We start from the raw sequence: 25218 nt of genomic DNA on the forward strand, positions 1-25218 counted from the left end.
GACCACCACTCAACTAAAGGACCCCTAAAACTAACCATCCAAAACAGTTTTTTACTAAATGGATAAAAAAAGCTTCCACATTTTCAACTATTGGTTAGCGTATCACCTTAAGGACAGCGCCTATTTCAAGCAATTATTTTTGCATTATCACATTTCGAGAGACAAAACTTTTTTATTTTTCCCATGCTTTTTGAAGAACGAGTTGTATTCTTTCATGTCAAAATTTTGGCGTAAATATTACTTGAGCTTTTATTAAAGGGTTATTCCAGCTTTGATCACTTCCGCAACAGGAGGTGAGCTAGAGGCCAGTGGTGTCATGTCTACTGATTTTTTATTTTTTTTTTGAAAGCCCGAATTCGTGATCTATACCCAAGTGCGCTTAAAAAGTGACAAAGTGCCACAAAAAAAAGTTGCTCTAGGATGCTGGTCTCTTAAAACTCTCTCCAAAAGGAGAAGGGTCCCTCAAACCATTCACCGTCCCTCCGAACCAGAAGGCCAGGGACAAATAGCCGAAGCCAAAGGAGTCCCAATCTAACTGTCGTACGTCATGTCTACTGATGCCTGATTTTCACATATCATGCACCTGTCCTATTGCCTACTGATACCAGTTAGGATGTGTGTCTAGGATCTAAGGGGTAAGATGTTTCCTTGTGGAGAGTGACAAGCCAAGCCTGGCATATGAGAGTAAGGAGACTTATAAGCCATGCATGTTCCTCTGGGAAATTATATATGCAAATTGTCTCTTCAGAGAGGAAGAGGACTTGAACTAAAGTGCCAAAATTTGGAAGTAGCAATCCTAAAAGTCAATATCGACCCCTCATCGAGCCTTGTAATAAGATTTAGGATAAAAGCCAAACCAGAATCTCAGTTTGCAGACACGGTGTTTCTGGTTTGCTGCTCCTCATCAGTGCAAAGTATGAGATCTGATTTGGCTAGGTGAGAGGCTTAAGACTGGGATCTAAAGGGTAAGGTTTCTCCTTGTGGAGAGTAACAAATAGATGTGTATATACTGACACTATTAGAATGGCACAGGTACACAATACCTGACATTCGCACATGCTTTCCAACCGGTATCACAAGACTATAGGACGGGTGCTCAATACCTGCCAATCAGTAGACTTGACATTATCATCTCCGATCACCTCCAGATGCAAAAAAATGAGTGCGTTGGAACACCGTTTCAATTTCTTTGAAGTGAATGAGGAGGTAAAAAATTCCCCAAAAATTATGTCACCGCGTTGCAAGACCATGTTTTCCCATCCATATAGCTTGTTATTTCGATGGCTTGATGTCACGGGTGTGTCAGGTGTAATAGACAGTCGCTCTGGATCTGGCTGTAGAAGGTCACTGCATTTGGCATTGCAGACACCTTCTTAATCCTTCTTCCTTTAAGACCCAGCGGCAACCTCCCTCCTGCTGCTGATTGACACACCCTTGTATGGGAGTTAAAAACTCTCAGTTTGCTCCAGGCAATTGCCGTTGATACTTCTATGCACAGGCTTGAAGCACTAGCAGTCGGTTAGTGTCTTCTCTGGTGCTCTTGGAGGACAGTTGGCGTTACTCCTCTGGTGTCTGCTCAAGATAAGTTAATTTCCTTTGTTTTTCTCCCTTGTTTTCTTTAGCTTGTAGTGGGGCCTGACTAGTGCTCACCCCTCCCCCTATCTAGTGCCAAGCTCTAGGGTCATCCAGGGTTTATGGTCCTGCTCGGCGATAGGTGTGGAACCTATATAGGGACTGTAGGGTAGGCAGGGTGATATTAGATCTGCCTAGGTGTCTCCACTCCCCCGTTCCCTAGTGTTTGGGCCTCCTTCCCCTCTTCCCTTCGTGTTGCACTTAGTCTTTCCAACACCTCTTCTGTGACACTTGAGTTGTAATTTTCTTTTGAATCATTGAAGGGCACATATACATTAATGACTAGTTTTCAAAAAAAAATGTAGGGGCTTTGAAAAAAAAAACAGCAATCCCAACATTTTTAACACCATTCACCTTTACTTTAGTAGTCATTACTATTGAAGGGGGACTAATTTAAAAATAAAAATGAAACTTTTTAATTTTGGGATTTGGGAATTATTTTATTTACATTTAGTAAACTTAATTTTACTTTTTTTTTTTGGCCTGCTTGGAAAAGTGAAGTTGTGATAATTTCTTTGCTTATTTATTGCCTTGGAGTAATTAGTATTCCAAAGCATTATTGCCTGTAAGGGAAAACAGTTAGGCCATGTCAGGAACAGATGTTTGTGGCGGACCGGGGGCCTTTGTTAGGCTGCCATGATGGCCCATTGGTGCCATGGGATCACATTGCTGTGGAACGATGGGAGGATGGCGCCATCCCCCTTCTTTCTCTCAAGCTCTATGCTATAGTCACGAACATAACATGGAAGGAATTAAATGTCTGAGATCAAAGGTTTCTGTGATCCTGACTATAACAGTAAGAGCCTACTTGCCAATCACTGTCGGGCTCTGTGCAACCGTATAACATACATGAATGGTGTACAGCTTTAAGACAAGACATTCTATAAAGTTAATACATAGCCTTAAATGGGTTGTTCACCTTTAGAGGAAAACTTTTGTTTTCTTGCATAAATGGATGTATTTTGGGATAAAAATCACATTTGTAATTGGGTTTCATTAAAAATGTTGCTTTCTATAGCTTCTCGCTCCCAATTTGTATTTCTGTCTGCAAAACGAGTTAACTAAGAATTCATCAGTCAGCCTGCCATAACATAACAGTCTGAGTCTGAGTTTGTAGCTCTTTTATCTGTCTTTTTCTGAGCTCCTCTCAGATGATTTATGAACACAGACCACACGAAAGTTGAATGTGCCGGGAAACAAAAAGCCTGTAAAACCCAAATTGTCCAACATTTTTAATAAAACCCAATACTTTTTGGCCCCATATGCATTAATGTGAATAAAAAACCTCTTTAAATGCTTAGGGAGACACGCTTTTAGGGACATCGTAGAAGGTGGTCCTCCACTTATGACTTCCCTCTATAATCTACAACGAAGATCCGCTATTATATGGTCGTTATGTAATATTAAATTTCCCTTCCAGCAGCTAAAAGCAACTTCACCAAACAAATTCAGGTCTGAATGTGAGAAGCTGGACCCCAAATTAGCCAAGTGTTGCAGCATCTTCTATTTGTAAACAGTCTGTTTTAGTAAGATACTTCTATCAGCAGCAGAAAAAGATCAGATATGTGTTACACGTACACCGCCTAAGTTCAGATAGGGGCGAGACCGGTTACATGAATTCGTTGGAATCCTGGGGGAACCGTTACCCAGGCATAGGCTGCAGCTTCTCTCAGGCACACGGTAGATTTAATTGCTGACCAGATACATCTAACAAGAGTCCTCAGAAACAGTAGAACAGTAATATTTAATGAGGCACGGCCAGTGCAATTTAAGTGTCTCCTTGAGCAACAGGCTCCAGTAACAACAGTACAATTTCCTTCGCAGCACAGTAGTACACAGTCTATCCAGTAGCACAGTACAGCACAGTTTTAATGCATACACAACCACAGGCTTTTCCTTCACAAGGACACAATAGTACACAGCATTCTTTATCCTGCATGGAGTGGGGGGGGGGGTGTGATGAGGGAGATGATCTCTATGACAGGTTCCTTCCAGTCCTTATCTTCCTGCCCGATAATACTCCGCACTGTTTGCTCAGGAAGTCTATCTGACCTGTGTTTAGCTTCCCTCCTGACCTGAAATCTGTTCACTTGCGCTTCTGGAGGTACAGAACACACACCACCACCTTTCTCTTCGGCTCTAGCCAGACAGTAAGCAACTTCCCCACAATTTCCCTGGGGCTCTGCTAAAACACTGTCTCCTGTGACTGTGTTAACCCCTCTAGTTGCTGGATGCTTCTGGAGCACAACACTTCCTGTCTCCTGTGCTTGTGTTACTTCTAATAGTTGCTGGATGCTTTTAAAGCAACAGCACTACTTCTGCATGTCACACTCTGCAACAGCACTACTTCTGTATGTCACATATGCTTCCAACGACTCCTGCCATCAAGGAAGATATAATAAAGCAACACTGACACTGTGTTAAGCCCAGTGCAGGACTTGAGACTTTGGTGTATTACACAGGGATTTTCCTAGAAAAGGCTTTCAGCCCTATACATAGAATAGGTGATAAATATGTGATCACCAGAGTCCCCTCACAGGAGTAGATTTAATGGAGCAGTGGTCTCTACTACTAAGAGTCTACTGGATAATATTTTCAGACTAATTACCCATTTAAGAGTGAGCCAATAATTGTAAATTGGGTTAACGACTGACTCAGTGTTAGAAAACAGAGGGTGGTTATTAATGGAACACAATCTGATTGTGACACCTTTATAGTGGGTTACCACAAGAGTCAGTATTGGGCCCTCTTCTTTTTAATATATTTAGCAATGATCTTGTAGAGATTATACAAAGTTGAATATCATTATTTTATTTTAGTGTCCGAGGTCGACAGGTGGAAATGCACCTTAAAAGTTCGGACATGGGTAAAGTGCCTGTATTGAAAAATGGGAAACAGGACCCGAAGTTGTAATTTTTATGGCAAAAGACAGATGCATTGGTTAAGATATCAATGATATTGATTATATTGAGATATCTTGGAAATCGCATTGTTACACAGCAAGTTTATGACAAAATTATTCTAAGTTTTTCTGGAAAGTACATGGAGATCTTGGTGATTTGATCAATCGTTAGTGGAATTGTGCCACTGTCAGACATTTGTGGATGGAAGTGTTTGCTGTAATAACAAGCGTGAGTGAAGAGTGTATTAACCCCGGCTCCGGAGCTTGTCCTGCTAAATCTAAGATTAAAGGTAATTCCTAGCAATACTAGATGGGCAGTTAGCAGAGTTTATGTACAACCCAGAAGGGAATACCTTATGTATGGCAATTGGATAAGCTGCCTGCAGTGACGGAAGTGATTTAATAGGTTATTGATATTGATCGGAAATGGAAAGGGAGAAATCCATTATAAAAGATGAAACCAGGGATTTTAGAGGATTAGATCTCAGTTTAACCTGATGAAAAGGTTATATATCATAATGTATTTAGCATACAGCACATGCGTTCATGTATTTCTTTATGATATGTACTCTTAATTTTAAAAAATAAATGTCAGGACAAATGATATTATAAGGACAGGATCCGATTAAAGATGAGCAAATTAATTTGCAGGACCTTGATCCACCGGCCGAGTTAGTTGTCTGTGGCCACCAGATGGGAGCCCTAAGAAACACCCCGTACCTGCAACACAACTGCTCTTCATTTTAGTTCTGGCTTGACATCATTCGCGAATCATGCCGCAACGGGACTAGAAGTGAAAAGTGGAGCCGGGACGCTAGCAGGTAGGACGCGTCTCGCAGGGCTCCCGTTCTGCAGCCACGGTCTACTGATCTACTAGTCAAAGGTCCTGCGAAATGATCGCTCCTCTCTAGATCCAATCCATTAAGAGGACTAGACATCTCTCATGAAAGTCTAATGTAGTAAATACTTGTACTCCTCATAATATATTTATGGATTAGCTTTTCTTGAAACTCTGCATTGTTTCATTCCCCTGTTATACCTCTTAGAAATGTTTTAAAAAAAAGTTTGACAGGTGGGTGTTATCAGTAAGGGGGTGTATCCCTGCACCCACTTATAGTGTCCAATCAGTGCTGTCAGTGCCAGAATATGTTGATAAAGAGAATGGTAACGCCCAGTTGTCAAATTCTAAAAATAAATTGTTGGAAGAATAATAAGAAAAACGGCTCAGTGCTGAATATTATGGAAAGGTGCTCCGGAATTGTTACGTCTTTGGGAATATAAGAATTTATAAGATCATATAGGTCAATGGAGACGACAGGTCATCTTTAATATATAGGGTTTATGCACAGAGCCAAAATAGGGGCAAATGGTACAAGTTACTAAGTTATCATCGATTCAACCCCCAGAGATTAATAAGTTATCCTCTATCCAGCTCTGGTCCTCAAGAGCCACCAACAGGACATGTTTTCAGGATTTCCCTAGTATTGCCCAGGTGATAATGGCAGTACCTGGACAGGCAAGAATTCCATCACCTGAGCAATACTAAGGAAATCCTGAAAACATGACCTGTTGGTGGCCCTTGAAGACCAGAGTTGGGGAACACTGCTCAATCCCATCTATAGAGGATGACTTATTGACTTGGTACAAACCCTTTAAGGCACCCATAAAAATGTGATTAAAATATGATGGTGGCAGTGACCTGAAGATAATCAGTACCCCATACTTCTGAGCAGTCGTCAGGTCACTCATCAAGAGAATGCCAAGAGTGTGCAAAGCAGTCATCAAAGCAAAAGGTGGCTACTTTGAAGAACCTAGAATATAAGACATATTTTCAGTTGTTTCACACTTTTTTGTTAAGTATATAATTCCACATGTGTTAACTCATAGTTTTGATGCCTTCAGCGTGAATGTACAATTTTCATAGTCGTCAAAATACAGAAAAATCTTTAAATGAGAAGGTGTGTCCAAACTTTTGGTCTGTACTGTATATACCAGAAAGGGGCCCAGGATGGGGGACATATATACCAGAAAGGGGTCCAGGATGCGGGACATATATACCAGAAAGGGGTCCAGGATGCGGGACATATATACCAGAAAGGGGTCCAGGATGCGGGACATATATACCAGAAAGGGGTCCAGGATGCGGGACATATATACTGGAAGGGGGACATATATACCAGAAAGGGGCCCAGGATGGGGATATATACCAGGAAAGGAGCCAGGATGGGGGACATACCTGGAAGGGGTCCAGGACTGACTGACATATATACCAGGAAGGGACCCAGGATGGGGGACATTAGTACAGGATGGGGGACATTAGTACAGGATGGGGGACATTGGTACAGGATGGGGAACATTACTACATAATGAAGGGGGGGGGCAACACTTATGTTTTTATAGGATTTAGAACTCTACAAGTGCCCACACATCTGACCAATATGCAGGGAGGGGCCCAGGTCTAAATTCTGCACTGGGGCCCATTGGACTCTAGTTACGCCACTATATATATATATTTCTTAATGGTTTCCTCCTCTGCTCTGTCATATGTGTAATTCTAAACTTCGACGTCAACAGATTAATTTTCCCGCTGATCGCAGACTTGAAATGCCGCCGTCTCTGAGTAATTTATTTTTCTAAAAATACGCATTAATTTGTATTCATGAACACTGACGGCTGAGTGATCTCAAAAAAATTACCTTTGAGGTGAAAATTGAGAAAAGATTAGCTAAGTGAGTGCAGCCATAAAGCATGCTGCCACATTAATGCGCAAATACGGCTGTCACTCGCTGCTCATGCAATGTGTAAATATATTACAGTGCCGGTATTGATTGCTGTGCCAGGAAGGAAAAAATTACACACCCTGCAATTACCAGGAACCCCAATAGACTTAATGACATTGTGACATTGTACCGCAGCTTCAGGTGTGCCCAATCTTCCATGTATGCTTAATGAAGTGGATTGCTGTTTACTTATTCACGATTTCTTGTCTCCAGGCCGCTGTTTAACATTTTTCCTTAAAATTACAGGTTTTACAATATTTATAGCACTTTTCGGAAAGGCTGTGCCCTTTTTGAAACTAATGGAATTATTAAGAGGATGCATCTCTAATACCAGCTACCTGGGTGCATGTGGCTGCCATGTGCTCATTCCTATCTCATTGAATATAAAAGGGACTTTTCTAGCACAGACATTTATGGCACAAGGGGTCTGATAACTGTAAGGTGACCCTTGTTCCACCAGGAGATGTAACATTTGTCTCATTTTTTTCAAGTTTCAATTATTTAAATTGATGGATCCTCAGGGGCGGAGACAAACGGAGGAGTCCTGGACTCCTAGAGGAGTTGGTAAATCACCTTGTTATCACAGAAGTCTCCTCGGAACTAAAACATCCGGAATTATTTTCTGTGTATGGTCCCAGAGTGCTGCATCATCAGACCCAGTCCAGAAAAAAATATGAAGGGGCAGGAATTGGGTTTGGAAAAGGGTGTGACATGTACATTCATAGGTATGAAATGGTGTGGACTGCAAAAGGGGCGAGTTTGCAAATTCTCTAAGGGGAGATTTTCTAAAATTTAGTAAGTATGATGTAAGGGACTAAGATAATGTATTATAAAGGGGTGCTCTGTCGAGAGGTATCTGAGAGTAAGGAGCCTTCCGCTATCTGTGTTGATCACTATAGGGCCACACATGCTTGGCCTACTGTCTATTCAATATGTAGTTACAGGACTGGATCATATATTAATATTATCACTTGGTTTAGTTAATTCAATCTATAGTTACATGGGATCTTTCTAATAAAAATAAAATTTTTCCCTTTTTTACTCTTTTTCAGTGCAAATAGCATTTCAGATGGAACCAAATTAAATGGGCAAAGGGATCTACAGAATTCTGCCGAGAGACAAAATCAGCCAAGGATCACCTTCCACTCAAGGAACAACATGCAGAAAATGCTGGCTAAGGAGGGTAAGCATATCTACTGTGCATAGCTTGCCTATCTAGGATCGGCAGCATATCTACTGTGCATAGCTTGCCTATCTAGGATCGGCAGTACAACAGAATTCTACAGGGTGATACTGTGGACTCAGCGCCAATACTCTTCACTTTTGGATATAGGATGGACCCTCGCACCCAAGCAAAATTCGAAATGATGACATAGTATTATATTAAAATCACATGTTTACAATAATCAATTAGGAAAGGTAATTTTATGGAAATATCTGGGAAAAATCTGACTTGCTGCAGGTTCTGGGGTGTCACTCTTTTTCTTGTCTTTGTAGGATAGCCAATACACTCTAAGTGTGGCCTCCACCCCGTGCAGATATAGGGTGCGACATATCATTGGTGCAACCTGTACGCAGGGCGGAGGCCATACCGAGAGTGCATTGGCTATCCTACAATGACAAGAAAAAGAGTGACACCCCATAAATCTGGAGTAAGTCCCCCTGCTGCTACGGGGACGAGGAACTCAAGTGCTGAGAAATTCCTTCTAAATTTACATAAGACTACTTTTCTTGGATTTCTGTTAGGTTTGGATAGAAGGAACTGAGAAATTTGAAGAGTAAGCGGCTAATCGTTTGCACCATTTTTGCACCAATCTGCAGTGAACATGCTGCAATTTATTACATATGGATTTTCCACAATTTCATCCTTTGCATTGCAGAGCGTGAAATCCGCAGTGAAAATCCAACAAATCTCCAAATCCTCTGCGCGCTTTGAATTCCATGCTGATTTTTTCCGCCTCCTGCGCCCATCTAAAGGTTTTGTCGTGTTCCGCCATTTATTTCCGATTGAGCTTCATGCTTATTACAGAACACATCTGCATAGATTGCAAAAAAAAAAAGTCATTTACAATTTAGCGCAGGCTGAAAACGATTCTGTAGGATAGATTGGAAAATCCAATTCTGATTCCCGCTGGAATCTTTCTTCTAATCATTCACTGTCATCTCCGGAAACTCTCCAATATTTCTATGGATGAGATGGAGCTTATGCAGCCGGGCCAATCACTTCTTAACTACAGAGAGTAGGTGGGATGCCGTGTAATAACTCTTGTGTCATGTAGTGCTTCCTGAGGGCGCTCACTCTCCTGCCCTTTATTTATCAATGTCAAAGGAGCACAAAGAGTTAAAAAACAGAAATGTCTTCCCCACCTGTTATGCTGCTTTGGCTGGGATGTATTCACTGTTACAGTATGGGTTCTACATTACAGAGGCTGTTCTCACAGCAATATGTGCTGCAGAATTTCATAATGGATAACAGCTAAAACCAAAATCTCAATTTGCAGACACTGTGTTTCAGGGTACTGCCCCTCATCAGTGCAAAGTGTGAGATCTGGTTTGGCTAGGTGAGAGGCGTATGACCGGGATCCAAGGGGTAACATTTCTCTTTGTGGAGAATGACATGTCAAGCCTGATATGCTGAGGTGAGGAGACTTTTAAGCCGCAGTGCTCCTCTGGGAAATATGCAAATTGTCTCTTCAAAGAAGAAGAGGACCAGAACTTTTGGATTTTATACTAAATCATGTGACAATACTCGTTAGAGAGTCGATATTGACTTTTAGGATCGCTGCTTCCTATAGGTGGCACTAGAGTTCTAGCCCTATTCCTCTGTGAAGAGACAATTTGCATATTTCCCAGAGGAGCATTGCGGCTTAAAAGTCTCCTCACCTCTGCATGCTTGACATGTTACTCTCCACAAGGAGAAACATTACACCTTGGATTACGGTCATACGCTTCTCATCCAGCCAAATAAGAGCTCACGCTTTGCAGTGACGAAGGGCAGTATTCCAAAACACAGTGTCCGCAAATTGAGTTTTTGGTTTTAATTTTTATCCTAAGTCATGTGACAAGGCTCGTTAGAGAGTTGATATTGACTTTTACGATTGCTACTTCCTATAGGTGGCGCTAGATTTCTAGTCCTCTTCCTCTCTGAAGAGACAATCTGTATATTTCCCAGAGGAGCATTACGGCTTAAAAGTCTCCTCACCATGGCATGTCAGGCTTGACATGTCACTCTCTGCAACAAGAAACGTTACCCCTTGGGTCCTTTGCATTGCAAATTTTGAGCTTTGCAAATGTTTTTTTTTTGCAAATCTTGCTCCTACATGGTAAAACAAAAGACTTTGCACAGCTTTTTGCTTGGCTCCATCAAAGCTACTGCCCATGTGCAGGATTTCAGTAGGCACGTTCTGGTGTCAATCAAGTCCAGGAAGGTAGCAGTTGCTGAATGTTCCAGACTTTTACAAAAATTGGACTCCCAACACTTCCTTTTAATTCATGGGAAGGAAAAAGTTAGCAAGCAACTATGCGGCATGTAAAGGGCACAATTCATTTAAGGTGCAACAATCTTTCCTATGCTGAACTTGGCAAATAGTGCACACAGATGTGACAGGTTCCCTTTAACTCTTTCCTTTACTGCACAAGTACGGTACAGATGGAAGGTGGTAATATACCGCTGTCATCCACTGCAACAGCTGGGATCAGAGATAACCTTGATCCTGGCAGTAACTCGATAGATGCCGCGGTCAGTATTGACTGTGACACCTAAGTGCATTTACAAAGGGAGACAGCTCCCAACGTCCGCCCATCAGTGCATATGGGGGTCTGGATGAAACATCTTGCCTGGCTTCATGGCTGAATTATCTCTGTTACGATCTGGTTACTTGAAAGCATTATTTTCATTTCGCTGAGCAGGAGAGCGAATGTACCTGTATTTTATTACTATGGGCTGTCAAGGCGCAGGTAAATAACTCTAGATGTGTTCAAATGACTGTGAACAAAGGAATACGGCGAGATGAATATGTATCAGTCTATCATTGCTGGAACATCAGAGTAATGTAATAGTCATTAATCTTCCTCCTCTTCACGTCTTATGGAAAAGCCATGTCGGTATAAACCCAACATGAAAGCCTAATTAAAGGAAAATGTCAGCTAGAAAAAAAAATACTATGTTTGTTAGATTACTAATGGAGGTGAGCATAAAGTATTTCCCAAAATTTGATTTTGGATCGATTTGTCTGATTCTGCTGAAATATTCAATTTGGACAAAAACGAAAGTTCTCCAAAGATGCCAATTTCTTTTTAAAAATTACAAATAAATTGTAAAAATTAATATTTATTTCTAAAAATAAAATAACACTCCGCGATTTTGATATTGCATCACTAAGATGGAAAAGTCATGGAGTTATGAAAATCACAGGATGGATAGACATGCTAATGATCTGCAAATGATGAAAAAATGGAAACAAACTTTTCAAGACATGTCGATTTATTCAGTATTAAGTATGAGCACTACTCGCCGAAATCTCTACACTTACACCCTCGGTTGCTATCAGTGAGGTTACTAATGGTCGTCTAAGGAACGTTCTGCCTCTGTATTCACTTGGGCATATCATCAAGGTCCGCTGCTGGCAGCTACTGTGTAATCACCAACTAATGATGTCCCAGATGTTCTCGATGACAAGTCCGGAGATGCTGCAGGCCATGGTAGCACGTTTAGGGCACGCAGGCTGCTCAAGGTAGGAAGAGTAACATGCGGCCTAGCGTTGTCTTATTGAAAAAGATACTTTCACGTTTCCTTATGAAGACCTCTTCATGGCGTTACCCATGTGATCTCCAGACTGATCTCCAGCTGTTATTGTTTATAATACAAAAGCGGTAATGGTCGCTGAAGAGGATAGACCTCCATTCCAGCCTCCATGATGGTCTTTGGAAGTGGTGGTATGTGGTCAATGGACACCTGTAACCAGACGTCCATCTCGTAGCCCAATGTCGTGCAAATGTATTGTGATGGTTTGTTTAGCCACTGTTTGAAGCCTTAGACTTGGTATGTGACGTCTAATCTCATTTTCAATATAGAATGGATCACTAGGCGCCATTCTTCTAATCTGATCAGACCACGTGGGCAACATAGGGAAGAGGTCTTCACGAGTAAACATCATAAAGATCCTACACCCAGGATTTTGGTGTAGGGTGGCATATTGAACAGTAGCCAGACCCCTCTAGTCTTCATTCAAGATACACTAACTGTTCAGCGTTACATTGATTTGGCCATGAAACCAGCAGTTTGAACATTTCTCCAAAGTGTTCCAGGAACCATTTTTCAACATGATAATACCAGGCCACATGTTGCTTGTCCTACTGTGAGCAGCCTGCATGGTCTAAACGTGTTACCATGACCTTCACTGTCTCCAGACTTTCCTCCCATCAAGCACATCTGGAATGTCATTGTTCTGCAATTACTAGTGGGGCTGCCAACAGCGGCTCTTGATGATTTGCCAAAGTGCATTGAGTGCTCCCAGATGGCAGGACGGCTAGTCACCGAGAGTGCTGCTGCTGCTGCTACTTGCGCTATGTCCGCCCACATTCTTACTGGCAGATGACGTGGCATGGGTGTTTCTTTTTGAATCATTGCCATTCTTTTTCTTACAAGATATTTTTAAATGAGTCCCCACTAAGCCTGCACTGGTTATCAACTAGCACTTCTAAACTAAATTGTCACTCTCTACCAGTGGCGTAACTAGAATCATAGAATCATAGAATGGTAGAGTTGGAAGGGACCTCCTGGGTCATCTGGTCCAACCCCCTGCTCAAAGCAGGATTCACTAAATCATCTCAGACAGATGTCTGTCCAGCCTCTGTTTGAAGACGTCCATTGAAGGGGAACTCACCACCTCTCGTGGCCGCCTGTTCCACTCATTAATCACCCTAACTGTCAAAAAGTTTTTTCTAATATCTAATCTGTGTCTCCTCCCATTTAGTTTCATCCCATTGCTTCTAGTCTTTCCTTGTGCAAATGAGAATAAAGATGATCCTTCTACAATGTGACAGCCCTTGACATATTTGTAGACAGCTATTAAGTCTCTTCTCAGTCTTCTTTTTTGCAAGCTAAACATTCCCAAATCCTGCAACCGTTCCTCATAGGACATGGTTTGCAGACCAGTCACCATTCTGGTCGCTCTTCTCTGAACTTGCTCCAGTTTGTCTATGTCTTTTTTAAAATGTGGTGCCCAAAACTGTACACAGTATTCCAGATGAGGTCTGACCAAAGAGGAGTAAAGACCGATAATGACTTCATGTGATCTAGACTGTATGCTTCTGTTAATACATCCCAGAATTGTATTTGCCTTTTTTGCTGCTGCATCACACTGTTGACTCATGTTCAGTCTATGATCTATTAGTATACCTAAGTCTTTTTCACATGTACTGTTGCTTAGCTCTATTCCTCCCATTCTGTATATGCTTTTTTCATTTTTATTGCCCAGATGTAGTACTTTGCATTTTTCCCTGTTAAAAACCATTCTGTTGGTTGCTGCCCACTGCTCCAGTTTATTTAGGTCTTTTTGAATCCTCTCTCTCTCTCTTCTCTAGTATTAGCTATCCCTCCTAGCTTTGTGTCATCAGCAAATTTAATCAGTTTACCCTCAATTCCTTCATCTAAATCATTGATAAAGATGTTGAACAATACAGGTCCCAGGACGGAGCCCTGTGGTACCCCACTTGAGACATTCATCCAGCTGGATGTGAAGCCATTTACAACCACCCTTTGAGTCCGATCACTAAGCCAGTTATGAATCCACCTAACAGTTGCCTGGTCCATTGCATACTTGGTCATTTTTTCAATAAGGATGGTGTGAGATACTTTGTCAAATGCTTTGCTGAAGTCAAGATATACTATATCTACAGCATTTCCCTGATCCACCCAGTCAGTGATTCTGTCATAGAAGGAAATTAAGTTAGTCTGACATAACTTGTTAGTTACAAACCCATGCTGACTCTGGTTAATCACTTCATTCTTATCCATGTACTTACATACATGTTGTTTAAAGATCTTTCCTGGTATAGAAGTCAGACTCACCGGCCTATAGTTCCCTGGGTCCACCTTCTTCCCCTTTTTGAAGATAGGAACAACATTTGTTCTTCTCCAGTCTTCTGGGACTTCTCCTGTTCTCCAAGAATTTTCAAAGATTATGGAGAGTGGTTCTAAAATTTCTTCTACGATCTCCTTCAGTACTCTGGGGTGTAATTCATCTGGACCTGGAGACTTGAACTCATTTATGTTAGCTAAATATTCCCTCACAATCTTTCTGTTTACAGATAACTTGGATTCCTCTATTCCTTTAAAAGGACAGTGAAGATCAGTTGATGTTACATTTTCTTTCTGAGAGAAAACAGATGCAAAATAGGAGTTAAAAAGTTCGGCCTTCTCAACATCCTCTCTTACCATTTCTCCATTTTCATCCTGTAAAAATCCTATAGCATCTTTGACTTTTCTAGAGTCTGATGGGCCCCAGTGCAAGATTTGGGGCCTCACCCCCATCCTCTGCCCCATCCTGGTATAAATATCCCCCATCCTGGTATAGGTCTCCCATTCTGTTTCTGTTTTTTAATGCATAGGAAAAAATAAACCATTATACTCACCTCCCATTTGCTCGCCCCACCACGCAGTGTTCTCTTCTGAAGCTGGCAGATGACTTCAGGGTGAAAGCGACTGGAGCGAATGATGTCACTGCCATGCACCCCCAGTCACGTGCATGCCGACTTCAGCTGCTGGCATCTTATTGGCTGGTGCAACTAAACGCTACTCAATGACTATCGGACATTTTTTATATTTTTTTGCACCATACAGGCAGGAGTTAGTAACATATAGGTGCCATCCTGGTGGAACGCTTGGCATCAGAGATAACATTGATCCTAAGACTAAGCCTATACTACTCAGAAAAGGCAAACACAGTTCTGGGATGTATTAAGAAAAGAATACAGTCTAGATCACGTGAAGTCATTATCCCCCTCTTCTCCTCCTTGGTCAGACCTCATCTGGAATACTGTGTCCAGTTCTGGGCACATTTTAAAAAAAGACATAGAAAAATTAGAGCAAGTTCAGAGAAGAGCAACCAGGATGGTGAGCGGACTGCAAACTATGTCCTACGAGGAACGGTTAAAGGATCTGGGAATGTTTCGCTTGCAAAAAAGAAGCCTAAGCGGAGACTTAATAGCTGTCTACAAATATCTGAAGGGCTGTCACACTGTAGAGGGATCATCCTTATTCTCATTTGCACATGGAAACACGAGAAGCAATGGAATGAAACTGAATAGGAGAAGATACAGATTAGATATTAGAAAAAACTTTTTGACAGTGAGGGTGATCAATGAGTGGAACAGGCGGCCACGAGAGGTGGTGAGTTCTCCTTCAATGGAAGTCTTCAAACAGAGGCTGGACAGACATCTGTCTGAGATGGTTTAGTGAATCCTGCATTGAGAAGGGGGTTGGACTTGGAGACCCTGGAGGTCCCCTCCAACTCTAACATTCTGTAATTCTATGATACTCAGATTTTTTTATGTGAATCCTGTACCCAAAATTATGAAAGCATCACAGTACCATTCAGATGACTGCTGTTTTCAACATTAGATTACACCTTGAAAAGTACCCCTTAAGGGGTTCCTCATGGTGTCTGTAGCTGGTTCAGGGTTCCTTAGCTTGAAGACTTTTTGGAAACCATTGCATTATCTGATATGTCTTGATCATAAGGTGAAACTTTGTACATTTCTGCTTAAAACTAATTTGTGACATTAAACAACCTACAACGTGTGGAAGAGAAATGACTACTATAGACATAAAGGATAACGTATACTGTGCCGTGCCGCCTCCTCCGCTAATCCCCAAGACATCACTGCAGTTTAGTTTGATGACCTGACTTTGCTTCATGATTTCATCCTATTTGGAAACTAATCCGGGATTAGACTTGATTAGTTTCCAGCCTTATTTACTATAGGGATGAGTATAAATTAAGAACCAAAATATCACATTTTCTTCCGAATGCCGAACATGACTGGCTTGTTGGTCAACATGAGAAAAGCGGTAAATCAAGCAACTAATCTTTTTCAGGAATCTTTTTCAGAACATTGCACAGAACACATATATGAAACACCCTGGCAAATATCGGTTAATTGGGGGGATAAATCAAAGTAGTGCAAGGATAATATAGTGATATGGGAGAAGTACAGAGGTGAAGCTCCTGGGTCCCAATGCAAATTTGTTACCCCCAACTAACAGCGTTCATATGGGTTGACCAACACTCCTGGTTCGCAATGCAAAAAAAAGCCCTGCACCTACTAATTGCCATGTAGAACAGTGGTATCTTCTTATGTGTCAGAAGGGTCTTTTGGCTTTTTTAGACACCATGGCTTGGATGTAACTGCTTCCTCTTCCCCTAAGCTCTGCTTTTGGGAATGTATTACAACATAAGATGGCTTACTTACCATTACAATTATAGACAAAACCCTGTGATGATCCTTTTGAGCACTCTAATGGTGACCATATTGGTTTTCATTATCCCCTACGATAGCGGCTGTATTGTTCATCAATCTCTAGAAAAAGACACATATGGACCCCAATGCTATTATGTGCCAGTTATGTGGCAGTGAAGCCTTTGGGCCATGATTATAGCTGCTTCCTCTGCACCCACCATAACATCATCCCTGCATGTATATTTATTCATATGATTATTAGTGGAGGTGAGGAAATCTGACAAAATTCAAATTTGGAAGATTGGCCTGAATTCGACTGGGAAATTCGATTTGCATTCCATAAATTCGGTGTGACTCGAATCAACTGAGAGAGGGTTACGAAAAACTCATACTTCTCAGTCTGCCTCATAACTTTCTCACTCCTGTAGCTCCCTTGATCAGCTATTACTGGACCTCTGGCACTGGAGCTCTACACTACGCCCAAGGTGTCCGCATTCGGTGCCACATATGTCACTAACATGTGTCATGCCCATTGTACGGCACTGGGCCTAATGAAGAAAAGCTGCACCAGAGGCCCCGTGAGAGAAGAAGATAGCAGACAAAGGAGCTGATTGGAGGACCTGCTGCGGTGGAAAAGGTATCAGGAGAGCCAAGGAGAGGTGAGGAACTGAGTATGAGATTTTTATTTTTGAAACCCCTTTCTGGCCTCAGAATCCAGAAAAGGGCACCTGATTAGCCACCATTTAGCTGGGATTTGCACAAATCAGAGCATACAAAAATTATGATTTTTTGGGGAAATTCATAACAAATCCTATTTTTTTACAAATCAATAAGCTCCTCTCTAGTAACTAGTATAAAGAGGGTCAGTATATACAGTGCTAAAGGGTAGGGTCACAAGACCAGTTTTTGCACCATCCGAGAAAAATGGACCGCTTATCCTGATCAGAGTTGGATCAGAGTTGGATCACAATTGGATCAGAGTTGGATCAGAGTTGGATCAAAGTTGGATCAGAGTTGGATCACAGTTGGATCAGAGTTGGATCAGAGTTGGAATCAGAGTTTGATCAGAGTTTGATTAGAGTGGGATCAGAGTTTGATTAGAGTTTGATTAGAGTGTGATCAGAGTGGGTCAGAGTTTGATTAAAGTTTGATCAGAGTTTGTTCTTATTCTGAGTGGGATCAGAGTGGGATCAGGTTTTCTCGGACGTGGAGAAAAAAATAAACTTCTCCGCCTTCTCCATTCTGTCAGTCTATGAAATTCAGACTGCATTTGGATGACAATTGAGTTCGGTCCGATGTTTTTCACGGATTCATAGGCTTGTATTGCCGATTTTGATCCAACTTTCGGATCGAAATCGGATATATCTCCAAGTGTCCGAGATAAAAATTAGACATGTGCACAGCCCGATAAAATATCATAGGTACAAGTGCTATCCATTAAATCCACGTATAGCACTCGTCCGAGATAATTGGTTGTGTGCATGACCCCTTAGGCCATGTTTGGTATTGTAACCCAGCCCATCAACAAGAATGGCGCTGTTTTGGGAATTTTTTTTTCTATTCTGGAACGACTCTTATTATGATGGAAACTCTACTGCAAGAAAAAAAAAATCGGGATCTTCTTTCCTCCCAGGCACACATCCAACACTTATCTGGAAACTGTTTGCATTTCGGGTATAAAGCTGTTTTGAGTGTTTGGTTGGCAGCAAATCTCATTCCTAAAGGACAGGTGGCAAGGTTGGCACTGAAATAGGCTAACGCTCACAGTAATATAAAACCATTGTGCTGATCTAGTATAGCGACATAGTAATTAAACTTACCACCAGCAAGTAACGCAAGAAACCACTGAGCCAGCAGCAGCGGAATGACTGCCAGCCCGTCACAAGGTGCTGCCTCTGCACTACTACTGTAAATGTAGATTTCTATCTCTCGATCCGACCATTAATATTTAGATACAATCCCCAATATGGTGCTCAAACGAAATGCAGAATATGAAAATGCATAAATTTAGTAGATATTATGCTGTGCACAACAATTCACAAAGTAAAAAGGAAGATTCAGCAACGCCCAGAACGCTGATCGGTTTTTAAGAATTTCAATTAATTTGTAAATGGTGATGAAGTTGATTACAGCAGATCTCCAGATATTGCTAAAAAAAATTTCATGCATAGATGAAATTTAAGTCATAAATGGGTAAAATTGCAAAGTTCTTCTAAAAACAAGCAACTTTACAATTTAGCTCTTATTAAAAATCCTCACTGTTCCCAAGAATGATGTAATCACATTTGAAGGGGTTGTCCGATCCAAATTTTTAAAGGGGTTGTCCGGTCTGCAGTCACACTCACGCTTTGGCCTGCAGTATGTATAACTCATACATACCCTCCGGTCCCGAGTCAGAAACTGGCGCATCCCTGCAGCTCATGCTGGTGGGATTCATAAGTCTGCAGTCACACAGAGCGACTGCAGACTTATCTATTTGGACTGGCCAACTCCTTTAAAACCTCTTAATGAGCCCCAATACGACTTATAAGTGACCTGCGATATAAGAGACTAGCATCCTCTGACGGGTGACCATCCAGCAGCTATCACCTGTACACTATAGCTGACAACTCGCTGCATCAGCCACGATCAGTGTTGGCACCGACCATGGCCGTTTAACCCCTTACATACTGCTGGCAATAGTGACTACAGAAGCTAGATGGTTAACATGGTTACAGAAGGAGTGTAAGGTTTCCCTCTTTAACCCCATCAGCACTCTGAGATCTTGATTGTGTGGTCCTGATGTTTGCCATGGCAGGTAATGGTCAAATAACGGCCTTAGAGTCTGTCGCCTATAGCGGCATGTTCAAAAGTTAGAAACATTTAGGTGGTAAAAATACATTTTTTTCCACTTTGCATTAATTCCTGAAAAGCACCAGAAGGGTTAATGAACTACCTTAAAGCCATTTTGAATACGTTGAGGAGTGCTGTATTTAAAATGATATCACTTTTAGGGATTTCCAACATATAGGATGCCCAAAGTCATTTCAAAACTGAACAGGTATCTAAAAAAAATAAGTTTTGTAAACTTACTTGAAAAAAATTAAAAATTGCAGCTACAATTTTAAACCTTGTAAAATGTAAAAAAAATAAAACAACATTTTACCAATGGTGCTGATGTAAAGCAGACATGAGGGAAATGTTATTTATTAATGTTTTTGTGTGGTATGACTATCTGGATTAAAAGGATAATCATTCCAAGCTTGAAAATTGCTAATTTTTTGAAATTTGCATCACATTTCTGATATTTTTTATAAATAAACACAAAACATATCGACTTAAATTTAACACTGTCATAAAGTACAAAAAAAAAAATCTAAAAATCAATGGGACATATTGAAGCATTCCAGAGTTATTACTACATAAAGTGACACATGTCAGATTTCAAAAATTTGGCCTGGTCATTGAGGGGTTAATTGTATAGTTTACTGCTCATTGCCTAAGTCACCTGCCAGTGCAGCAGTCGATCAGAAGTGGCCGGTTTCCTAGGCAAGGAGCGTGCTCGTCCAAGCTCTTTGCTTTAGAACTTGTAATCGCTGCTCTGACCCTGGCAGTAAAGCTAGTTTCCGTGCGCCGGCTTTTCTTTGATGCTGCAGAGGCAAAGCTAATCTGCTTCTGCTCGCAGCATCGGAGAGCGCAAAGTTCAGGCGAGCGGCTTAGCCATTCCACTGGCCCAATCTGTTTATTGCAGGAGTGCACTGCCATCCTCGGAAAGCAATGAGGCAGAAGAGCAGTGTTCTCTGGAAGATGATAACCCTATGTAAGGCTTGTTCAGGATTAAAAAACATGGCTGCCTTCTTCTAAAATCAGCGCCACCCTCATCTCCAGGTTGTGTCTGACATTGATCGGCACTCAGGGCTGGATACAACATGCAATTTGTAGACAAATGTGGAGATGTTTTTGGAAGAAGACAGCCATGTTTTTTTAACCTTGGACAACCCCTTTTAAAGAAGCACTCCTCCTCCCATCAAAACTTTTATCCTCTTAATATATTGCAGTCATCATATTATACAGCACTGTGTACTTACAATTGCTCATTTTGCCTTTCTACCCAGCAAATTCTTCTCTTTCCATTAGGTCTATGACACAATGTGATTAAAAACCAACTAGCTGAATCATAGTAAGCTCTATGTAGAAACAGGAGGTCAATTTTCCCTGCATGAGTCACTGCAAAGGTCAGGGGGAGGAGGGAGCAGCTAGGTCAGGAGTTGGAGGGGAATGATAAATGCAGGTGTAATAGTGGGGAAGGACGTAGCCTTCCTTCGGCACTGATGTAGTTAAAAGAGAATGTTCCCGGAGTTAGACCTCTCTGGACTGTTGTTAGGCCAAGCTAAGGGGTTAGCTGCAGTGGTCAAGTCAGTAGAGTAGAGGGGGAACATAGTGCCTTGACCAAGCCTCGAGTGTTTATAGAGCTTGTTCCTGACATAATTCCTTGTGGGCTGCAGTACTTGTAACCAGCCACAAGATGCCACTGTCCTGGGTGCAGATGCCAGGTTGGGTCTGCCAGCAGTATTGCAGACAGAGACGGGGTTAATGATTGTGATGACAGCCCACAGAGGGTGGGCACTCGAAGAAATCTGTGGTGAGTTTCCCAGAACAAGTCAGTAGAGTTAGGACACTGAACCGTACGGGCAGCCTGAGTATATGGTGGCTGCTAGGGTAGACGCTCAGACAGTGGGATCACCAGTGTGAAGATCTCCCTACGCAAGAGTCCTGTTAGCCGGCCGGAGAAACTCAACGGAGGTATTGAGGACCCGGGGCACTTCTAATCTGCAGGTATCAGAGGAAGATAGGACTCCAGGCTAAGACGTGGGGGAGATATAGGATCCGGATACACTGTCGATAGTGAGAAAGATTCTCTTGGGCTAGAGATTAGAGTCACAGAGATGCTTCACTTAAAGAGGGAACCAGAGCTGAAGATGTTGCCAGCGCCTGTGAGGGAGATGATAACCTGTCGGGCCTTATCCATTATATCTGCCTGTAAATATTGTACATATTCCTCTTCCCCAAGTAAAGTCCAAGTTATGATTAAGAACCTCGTGTCCTCTGAATTTATTGCTGCCCTGGTCCCAGAACAGAAATGCCTGGAGACAGCCGCGATCAGATGGTCTGAAGTAAATGGAGAGCACCACATACACAGCCACACATCAGAGGGAGGACACGTACTGTCTGTAGGGTGCCAGAGTGAGCAGGTGCTACAGCTCGCCCACGACTACCTCGCTGGGGCACCTTACACAGGGACAAGAGACTTCCATGTATCATTTATAATACTTCTGTCCTCCTATGTGGTCACCAGAGGTTGTGTTTATTGACGGTGCAGAGATAGAGATCACACTCGAATCCTGGTTCATAAAGCCGGGTTCAGCCAGTTGTACGAAAATTCGGGTCAGTCACGTCCGCAAATTGCAGACGTTACCTACTCCGTGCTCCCCTCCTTTTGATTGTCCGCTTATCGGATGAATGCAGGAGATGCCTGTCATTTACATGCACTAGTCTGATCCATAAATAAACCAAAGTAGCTCATTTGATTTTATTCCATGAAGACCATTGGTCCATGTGGAAAATCAGCCATGTGCACTGGCGTATAATACACGCGTCTGAACGAAGCCTTAGAGTGCCCAAAAGCCTATCAGCCATGTAAGAAGATGGCAGTATTCTAAATGGCACAAGATAGGTGGGAGTCCCATCACATATTAAACATTTGGCGCCATGAGCTTTAATTTTGACCCCAAATGAAGATGACCTGAGAACAACCGCTACCATTGTTACCCTGTCTTTAGGACCCTGGAGATGTGCCCCCTGGAAGAAACCTAATTAAGACACTATGGTTTAGTTGTAAAACTAACACTGCAATGGATATTTCTAGCTATTCCCTTTATGATTGCAGCACATTAAATACTGCATGGAATTTAGTATAAAACATGATAGGATGAGCTACAGCGAGCGCGTAGTTGTGGAGATCAGGGACCATTCCTTTTCTCCAAAAATGGCACCTCTCTTGTCTACAGGCTCTGATTGGCATTACAACATAGTCACATTCCGTTTAATGTGAATAGGCTTTAATACCGGACACAACCCATGGACAAGAGTGACTCTTCTTCTAAAATTAAGTAGCCATGGTTTTTTTTAATTGAATACGAGAGGCACCATAATATATAGGAGATAGCATTGAGCAATCACCCTTTTTACAGACCATGCCCCCTTTACATACCCTGTTTCCTTACCTGAATGTACCTCTGGTTGCCAGCAATTGGTCTACATAGTATTGTGGCATCATGCACAGGGACGTCTTCGGGGAGTGCCACATACTGAGTGGTTCCAGGAGGTTCTGCAGCTCCTGAGATTATTTATATGGGCGTCTAAGAGGTCTCCCCTTTTACCAGGGGCCTCTCGGTTATTCTGGAAGAGTTGACAAGTATGGAGCCTAAGTAAGATAATGTTCTAAATGTATTATCACATTAGGTTCAGTGTCTGCATCGAAAAAGTGCATATCCTGACTGTGTCCATAGGGCCCCAATTACTATTGGGGAACAACGACATTTTTTCATTATATCTAAGGTTGTAGTATATAATATCTTTGAGTATGAGCTGGATGAACACGAACATTTTACTAAACATCTTTCATTCTACTTGGCAGGAAAGGACAATGACAGCGGGAGAAGCTCTCTTAGTCCTCCACAAGTCACAGAAGACACAGGGGAATGTTCTCCAGAGAATACCTTCTTCTCAATTATGGTCACAGAAGAAACTCACATTCTGTGCTGAGTAATCACAGGCACTACTCAAACTTTCTCTTATCTAGTACACAGCACAAGAAAGGGCTTTGGTTTTTTTTCTTAAAGAGACTGAGAAACGAGCATGGATTGACCTCAAGAACTTTACCCGTTCCTGCCACAATCAAAGTGGATGGGATCCAATGGCAGATTATTGGGGGATTTTGTAGCTTCCAACTATATCTTCCAGCTCCTTTGGAAATTACAAGTATACAGGAAGGCATTTACTACATAGAACCATCTCAATTCAATAGAACTTTAAATTGGTTCCCTAAGTAAGGACCTTATAGAAAAACGTGATTTCTCAATACGTCTATGAGACCTGAATGAGTCATTTGAAAAGTTCACATCGAAAGCTGATATTGCCCAAAGACGATGGAATAAAGATGTCTGGACAGCTCCTCAATACGTGTCTCGTTTGACCTTTTAGCTTCAAATTCCTTTTTAACACTTCCAATAAATCATTGCTGAAAGGTCAAAAGAAAATGTGATTTCACTCGAGTGCAGAGATCCCACAGGCTGCGCAAGATTCTCTTGATTAAATGGGGTTTCTTGGAAGTTACTTAGACTCAACATGAGTCCTCCTCCAATTGAACCGTTGCTCGAAATGAAGTATGACCTGCTGCTATGCCATACTGGTAGTATGGTCTAAGGACTGATAAGCTTCAATAAACCAGGAGACGATGGGTATACAAAGAACCAGAGGGATTTATGTCTTTTGTTCAATTTTAACAGTGTAATGAGTGCAAATGATGGCTTCAAGTTTTTAAGGAGAACTTTAAGGATCAAGCATATTTCACATTATACCCTTTACTGGTATAATTATGCCTGCAAATAATTAAAAAAAAAATATATTAGATTTTAGTTTTCATCATCTCCAAAATGTGCGTGGTCTTCTCATTACTACCCTCGTCTGGACTATTAGTGCTGTCTGGACTAATATGGGAGCTACAAATAAGAACAAGTTTATGGTCAGTGCCGGATTATCTAGCGCACACTTGTCTTGTGTTTTTGTATCATCACACACTCCTTCCGACGACGAGTAATTCTGTGCTGGGAAGACGACTCTGGAAATTCCTTCCGAACATGGAATGTTTTGGCTTTTTAGTGTGATTTTCAGAATTTACGATTAAGATTTCGAAGCGTTTTTAGGACTTAATATAAATATGTCACTTAAATTTTCCCACTTGATCGTCATTTGGTTTTTAAAGGATTTTTAGTGAAGGGATCCTCCAAAATTTACACAGTATCCACAAGAATGGGTGTCCAGTGCCCAGTGAGCGAATGGAGTGGTAGAGAACATGCTTGACCACTGTGTAAAGGATCGGTGGTCTCGCATGAGAAATACCCCTCTCGTAGAACCATAGAAGTGAATTGAGCAATGGCTACACATGAACCACTGCTTCGTACACATGAGGGACATGAGACCCCCTACTCTCAGTATCGGTGGGTTGCCAGCAGTCTGACCTCCATTGATCATACATTTATCTCCTATCCTGTGGTTAGGTGTAAATTTTGGTGATAAACAACTTCTTTAAAGGGGGTGGTCCACTGCTTTTATATCCAAAATCTATGCTAAGGATAGATTATGAATACAAGATTGGTGAGTGTCAGACATCCATCACCCCCC

The 25218-nt window shown here is 41.7% G+C and overlaps 1 protein-coding gene across 4 annotated transcripts in view; it reads left to right on the forward strand.

The window, feature by feature from the left end:
* The window catches only part of ZMAT4 (zinc finger matrin-type 4), a 575021-nt gene extending 550250 nt beyond the window's left edge, over window positions 1-24771 (forward strand). For all 4 annotated transcript variants that reach the window (XM_073684978.1, XM_073684979.1, XM_073684980.1 and 1 more), the window contains 2 exons: window positions 8367-8497; window positions 23453-24771. In XM_073684978.1, the coding sequence (XP_073541079.1) occupies window positions 8367-8497; window positions 23453-23580 (259 nt within the window). In that variant the 3' untranslated portion in view covers window positions 23581-24771. The remainder of the gene's footprint in view (window positions 1-8366; window positions 8498-23452) is intronic.
* The last annotated feature ends 447 nt before the right edge of the window (window positions 24772-25218 follow it).

This window comes from Phyllobates terribilis, unplaced genomic scaffold (genome assembly GCF_046119375.1).
Source record: "Phyllobates terribilis strain yellow unplaced genomic scaffold, ASM4611937v1 Scaffold_5__5_contigs__length_657084704, whole genome shotgun sequence".
Lineage (NCBI taxonomy): Eukaryota > Metazoa > Chordata > Amphibia > Anura > Dendrobatidae > Phyllobates > Phyllobates terribilis.